This window comes from Octopus bimaculoides, chromosome 1, assembly GCF_001194135.2.
Source record: "Octopus bimaculoides isolate UCB-OBI-ISO-001 chromosome 1, ASM119413v2, whole genome shotgun sequence".
In the NCBI taxonomy this organism is placed as follows: domain Eukaryota; kingdom Metazoa; phylum Mollusca; class Cephalopoda; order Octopoda; family Octopodidae; genus Octopus; species Octopus bimaculoides.
In genome coordinates, this window is record NC_068981.1 from 79,844,407 (window position 1) to 79,851,663 (window position 7,257).

The 7,257-nt window shown below is 35.4% G+C and overlaps 1 protein-coding gene across 2 annotated transcripts in view; it reads right to left on the minus strand.

The window, feature by feature from the left end:
• Positions 1 to 7,257, minus strand: part of LOC106877085 (sterol O-acyltransferase 1) — an 87,635-nt gene that overhangs the window by 52,694 nt on the left and 27,684 nt on the right. For both annotated transcript variants that reach the window (XM_014925870.2, XM_014925871.2), the window contains exon 3: positions 720 to 796. In XM_014925870.2, the coding sequence (XP_014781356.1) occupies positions 720 to 796 (77 nt within the window). The remainder of the gene's footprint in view (positions 1 to 719; positions 797 to 7,257) is intronic.

Sequence of the window (7,257 nt, forward strand, 5' to 3'; positions counted from 1 at the left end):
ATATATATAAATAAAGGAGAATAAGATAATATTAGGGTAATATAAAGGAAAGAAGATGGATGTAGGATTATTGTACAACTAATTGAAAATAGGTATATGTTGGTAACATGTTTACCAATATATGATTTTTTTAGACAGCTTAATCAAGAAGAGAAATGATGTTGATTATAACCTCCCAAGACAGATGGAGGGAGGAAAGGGAAGAAGAAACCATAATCCATGAGTTGTTGCAGTGTGAATCAAAGCATTAGAGTATCAAGTTATGTTCAAATCAGAGACTTGGTTCAGATGCTTTCAACAAAGTGGATTCTGCTAAAGACACTAAAATGCTTGGTTAGCCAGTTCAATGTAAGCAATGGATTAGGTCTACCAAGTAAAACACTTGCCCACTGAAGTGCACAGTGAGATTGAACCTGTAACCATTTGACTGTGAAATGAACATAAGATGACTGTGCATATCTCAGCAAATAATTCAATTAGCCCTTTAGCATTTAAACCAGAAAAATCCAGCCAAAATATTCTACTCATTTTATGTTCAAACTGGTTATATCTGGCCTCTCACACCTACCCTACAAGGTCATTCTAAAAATAAAAATCACATCAACAGAATCTCAAAGTTACAAGATAATGTACAATTAATTTAAAAGTATTACATTTGACAGAGTAATCTGAATGCTAAAGGGTTAACAAACCTAATGCAAGTAATTTAATATACGTACCTCTGCCCGGTCTCGAATTCTTTGTAAATTAACTTGCTGTTTTAGAGGTGTTGAAAATGATGTTGCTTGACCGTCTTCTGTAAAGATGTAAATTAATTTATCTTTTTAGTTAAACAAAAGGAAGAGAGGGTTAACCTCCAGTTTTTGACTCGAGCAAAAAATGAAAAAAGTGTAATAGGTGTAAAACGTGGTAAATGAATATGAAAAAAAAAATGCGCGCTGGCGAATGGGCGGCACGGGAGAAAGGACTGGGAAAATTCACACAACCAAACTCACAGGATCTGAAAACTCAACGTTAACACCCGGTTACAAAAATGACAAAAAAATTAGTGTAATAGGTGTAAAACAACATGCAGTAAACGGATATGAAAAAAAGAAATGCGCGCTGGCGAATGAGGGTGAGGAGAGAGGCCTCGGAAAATTCACACGACCAAACTCACAGGATCTGAAAACTCAACGTTAACACCCGGTCACAAAAATGACAAAAAATTTAGTGTAATCGGTGTAAAACAACATGCAGTAAACGGATATGAAAAAAAGAAATGCGCGCTGGCGAATGAGGGTGAGGAGAGAGGACTCGGAAAATTCACACGACCAAAATCACAGGATCCAAAAACTCAACGTTAATATCCGGTCACAAAAATGAAAAACAAAATGGTGTAATAGGTGTAAAACAACATGTAGTAAACTGGAGGTTAACCAAAGAAAGAAGGACACTTAATAGAGGTAATGTTAATGACATGGAAATAGATGTTGAATGAAACTGAGACCAAATCAAACAAAGGAACCTCTACATCAGTATTTCCTAAACTTTTCGCGCCAAATTGCAATATCGCCCACCAATCGGCCAAAAAATGCTCCATCGCCCACCTGTGTACAAAACCCCCAACACAAAATCCCCTAGGACCCCCCCTCCCCGTATCATTTGACATACTATATCGTAGACTCGTTGCCCTGTTAGTGCCGTTTGGACTAAATATGCGATTGTTTACAAATCCCTTATTGTAGGTTTAGTTTTGCCATTAGTGTGAATAAAATTTTAATGTTAACTCTATATTATGCAGACAGATTAACTTCTGGAAACTTGCGCTTTCTTTTACACTGATTTTCATTTTCCCCAAATGAACCACTGATCAGAACTACCCATGCAAAAATAATTAATGATTGTATTATAACTGAAAAGAATAAGACATGTTAAAGAGAACCATGTGTCTGGTGCGATGCAGCTAGTGCAGATACATTCAGTTTAAAACTTGTCAACTTTAGCCGCAAGTCTCCTCGTTGTATTACACCCAGTCCAATTCTTTTATGGGAAAATAAAGTTCCAACATGGTTGAATCCAGATTCAACCAGGTATGAGGTAGGGAAGGCAAGCAAAAGTATTTTCAGATGTTTCCATAGATTGGTAGTAGACAGTTTCCATTATTTAGGTGACTAAGTTAGTAGTGGTAGAAATTGTTCCAAAAGCATAGCTGCTAGAATAAGAATAGGCTGAGCACAGTTCAGAGAGCTTTGTTAGTATGAAAGGCCACTCCCTCAGAGTGAAAGGCAGATTGCATGATGCCTGTGTACGAATAGCTATGCTACATGGCAGTGAGATATAGGTTGTGACTACTGAGGATCTGCGAAGGCTTGAATAAAATGAAGCCAGTATGCTCCAATGGCTTGGTAATGTCAGTGTGCATATATGACCGAGTGTAAGTGATTTGAGATAAAAACTAGGAACAACATCAAATGTAATGTGCAAGAGAGAAGACTGTGCTGGTACAGTCATGTAATGCATATGAATGAAGACAGTTGCATCAAAAGATACCAATCTCTAATTATGGAGGGAACATGTGAAAGGGGTAGACTCAGGAAGATGTGGGATGAAGTGGTGAGAAAGGATCTTCAGATGTTGGGCCTCACAGAGGGAATGACAGTTTGCTGTACTTCAGAAGACATCAAACTAAGTAAAATCGTGGTTGTCCTTGCATACAGGCATGTCCCCTGCATCCCTCTCCAGCCAAGTGTTCCTAATCTTGTGGGTGCTGGCACCATGTAAATGCACCCGGTACACAAAGTGGTTGGCGTTAGGAAGGGCATCCAGCTGTAGAAACCATGCCAAAACAGGCAAGGAGCCTGGGCAGCTCTTCAGCTGGCCAGCTCCTGTCAAACCATCCAACCTTTGCCAGCATGGAAAACGGATGTTAAATGATGATATGAGACATTGAGAGATGGTGAAACAATTTTTTGAGTAATGCTCTCACAGCTTTAAATTCAGTAACATTAACTTGACAATTTTTTTAATAGAAATGAACAGACTGAGTAATTTCAGTAATTTATTGTGTAAAATATGCTAATTTCCAAGCCTAATCATAAATAATATGATGATCCTCTCATCATTAATTAGGTAAAAATGGCAGCGAAATTTATGCATAATTAACATAATGTTAGTCATTGTCTAATATTGTCCTCATGGCCTAATTATTTTTAATTAAATTTTTAATGCTTACATTAGTGTAGTAACATTTAGTTTCCCATGAGTAGATAACTTAAGGCCAGTCACTTCTGTGATACCGATTTACAGTAGCTCTTTACTTATATCTTGCTTTTTATATAATCTTAGCCTTATGTCTTGTGTTTCTGAGTTCATACTGCAGTAGAACTAAGCCTGTTCTTATTGTAAATTAAAACAGTCTTGATAGAGCAGATATGATCAAAGTATTCAGATATGACAACTGTCTTTTATTCAGATGTAAATTATCTAGGACTTATCTAATAAGACCTCTTTATTTAAGAGGATGTGATTCGAGGAAGAATTAGCTGTTGTAAGTGACCATGTGGATGTTTTGTTCATTGTCTCAAGCCTGTTGTTATCACTTTAATCTTCAGTATTTCCATTGTACATTTTAAATTAAATATCTAGAATGTCTGAAATGAGTTGTTAATAAGAGAATACTTTGGACTCTTAACATCATCATTAGTTGAAAGACTTTTCATTACTTATACTACGTACACTTCATTTCAACTGATTTGTTCTCTATTAGGTGTCTTATCTTGGATATGTATACAATAAACTGGATTTAGATTAGGAACATTTATTTCTAAGGATAATAACATTCTAATCCTCTAGATCACTGATACATATTTCCAACTAGTGAAAATGAAGTGCAATATATTAAAATGGAGTGACTTGTGGTGTTCATCTATTCCTCACAGACATTTGCAATTAAATAAAGTGAAGCAAAACAAAAAGATTGCAAATAGATCCAGAAGTCAGAGTAACTCAGTGTACATGAGTCTATTTCTATAGCACTCACTATGAGAGACAACTTGCCTCAAATACTTTGAGGAGTGGAAATTCTCAGTAAAATCTTCCCATATGTATTCCCAGAATATATATATACAAGGGTTGGACAAAATAATGGAAACACCTTAAAATTTCAAACAAATTTATTTTAATATGGGGCAGGATCACCTTTGGCAGTAATTACAGCTTGAATTCTATGAGGTATGAACTTGTATAATGTTTGAATTGTTTCCAAAGGAATTTTTGTCCATTCTTCAGCTAAAACAGTCTCCAGTTCTTGTAGTGATGATGGTGGAGGATATCGACTCCTTACTCGTTTTTCTAAAATGCACCATAAATGTTCAGTAATATTGATATCTGTGGACTGTGGTGGTCAGATAAGATATTCAACTTCACTAGAATGTTCCTAATGCCATTCAGTAACAACTTTAGCAGTGTGAATTGGTGCATTATCATCTTGTCTTGAAAGATTGCGTTTCCCTCCGGAAACAGTTTCACAAACATAGGATGAATTTGATCAGATAAAATGCTTAAATAGTCTTGACTATTAATTCTGCCATGAAGGGAAACAATTGGGCCAGTGGATTTCCAAGATATAGCCCCTAGATCATCACAGATCTTCCTCCATGTTTAACAGTTGGAAGAAGGCAGTCTGGGTCAAATGATTCTTTTGGTTGTCTCCACATGTATACTCGACTGGTGATAGGATATAAGGTAAAGGACGACTTTGTGCAGCTCCCGGTGAACAGTTTTTGTGGAAATTGGGTTCTTAAGGTAGTCATTAAGCTCTGCAGTAATTTTGAGAGCTGTACTTTTCTGATCCTTTCTAACAATTCGTGTAAGAGTCCGATGGTCCCTATCTGAAAGTTTTGGTTTTCTTCCGGAGTTTTATTTTGACGAGGAGATTTTTCCCTCTTTCTCAAAGGCTGTCATTACTTTCGAGACAGTACTTCTCGATATACCAAACATTTCAGCTGTTCTCATTATACTAGTGCCTGCCATACGAGCACCAACAATTTGACCTCTTTGAAAGTCCGACAGATCTGTCATTTTAATGAATTTTAATTACTTTTTTCTGATGATATTTGAAAAGAAACAGCAATTTTAGCAAAGCATATTAAGCAACACTAATAATAAATCAAAAAAGCATAAAAATAAACAAGCTTTTGACGGTTTTATAGATATTTCAAAATTATGATGCTACATGTTTCCATTATTTTGTCCAACCCCTGTATATATATAAAAAAAAATGTAGGGTGACATGATTGTAATAGGAGCAGATATGGCAGCGTGGTTAAAAAGTTTACTTCACAACTATGCAAGTTCCAAGTTCAGTTCTACTGCATGGCACTTCAGGCATAGCCTTGAGCCAACCAATGCATTATAAATAGTGGTTCTCAACCAGGGTCCATATGACCCTTGGGGGTCCCACATAAGATTTTGTTGCTAAAGCTTATGAGCAATAAATTAGTTATACATCTACAATACATGAAATATTTTGGTGAAAGAATACATACACCTGATGTTTAAGGTTAGGGTTTTTGTTACGCCAAAAATGGGAGGTGTACATATTCTTTACCTCTGCCAATATTTTAACAATTTTTAAAATACAACTTCTTAATAATTTTTAGTTATAAAAATATAACAGGGTTTCTTTTTTTATAACATGGGGTTTCAGTAGAGTACAATAAGGACCAACAGGGTCCATAGGCAAAAAATGGTTGAGAACCACTGCTTTATAAGTACATATGCTAGACAGAAACGGTCAGAAGCTCATTTTGTGTGTTGGGTGAATGTGATTGTCCTTCTCCACTTAACAATAGATGGTTTGTTTATGTCCTCATAACTTAGTGTTTCGGCAAAAAAGACAGCAACAGAATAAATAACAAAGTAAGTACAAGGATCGATTTGATCAACTATAAAAGAATAAAATTTTTTAAAAAAAGTACATTTAAGGTGGTGCTCCAGTACCAGCACAAGTCCAACAACTGACACAATTTGAAGAGTGAACGAGTCAAATTTGGGGTCACAAACTGAATACACATTGAGCATAATCTCTATACCGTTTTGTATTGGTGATAAAGATATTCTAATATCCAAGACAAAGAAGCTACAAATATGAAAAGAGGACGGAAAATCATATGATGAAATACTATGCCTCTCTATAATTACCAAAGTAAACTAGCTACTAAGAGGGGCAGAATGACAGATGAGTAATAGTAGGATGGTCAAAAAACACATGACAGTATGTCAGTCAGTGGAAGTAAAAACGTTAAACTTCAATTTCCAATTCCATGATCTCTTTAAAAAAAAAACAAAAAAAACATAGGGCAGCAAATATGTCTTTAGAACTTATATCCAATCTCATCTGGGCTTCAAAGCTCCAAATCTTTTAAATAAATACGAGAGTAGACTAAAATAAATATCAAAAGTATGTTTCTCCTGTATGTCTATCTACACGCATACACAATAGCTTCTCCCATCAGTTCTTGTAATCTATTTTCTTGAGCACCAGACAAACTTTTATAGAGGAACACCAACAGAATATACTACAGTTGAGACCATCCAATCTTTCTATCGTGCATAGTGTATCTAAGAATAGTACCTTAACTAGTGAATCCATACATTTTTCTTCGTCTTTTCTTTTTTGTTAAATCGTTGGATGTGATTTTAAGACAGTTATTAACCAGGTGGAGTGCGCACCACTAAAAGATTTCGAAGATTCAATCTTATTCCACTACATTATTACTTTTGGATACTCGCCTAAAACCGCATCTGGGACTCTGACACAAAACTTCTCGTTTTTAAATGATGTAGATTAATGACAAAGTTATTTTAATAAATTCATTATTTTTCAAAATTAAGGCGGCGAGCTTGCAGAATCGTTACCGCACAGGACAAAATGCTTAGCGGCATTTCTTCCATCTCTTTACATTCTCAATTCAAATTCTGCCTACGTTGGCTTTTCCTTTCATCTTTTTGGAGTCGGTAAAATAAGTACCAGTCGAGTACTGGAACCGATGTAATCATAAGAACTAGGAAATCATTTAGATATAAGTTCAGGAAGTAGAATACATTATTTTGCGAGCGTTTTTAAAAAATTCATTTATTTGGTCTGTCGATCTTGGCCACGCTTTCATCCCAGTCCATCATTCTGTTGCCTACATTTGAAATATAACCCAAATAATATAAATAAATATCTATCTATCTATCTGTATATATATATATATATATATATATATATAT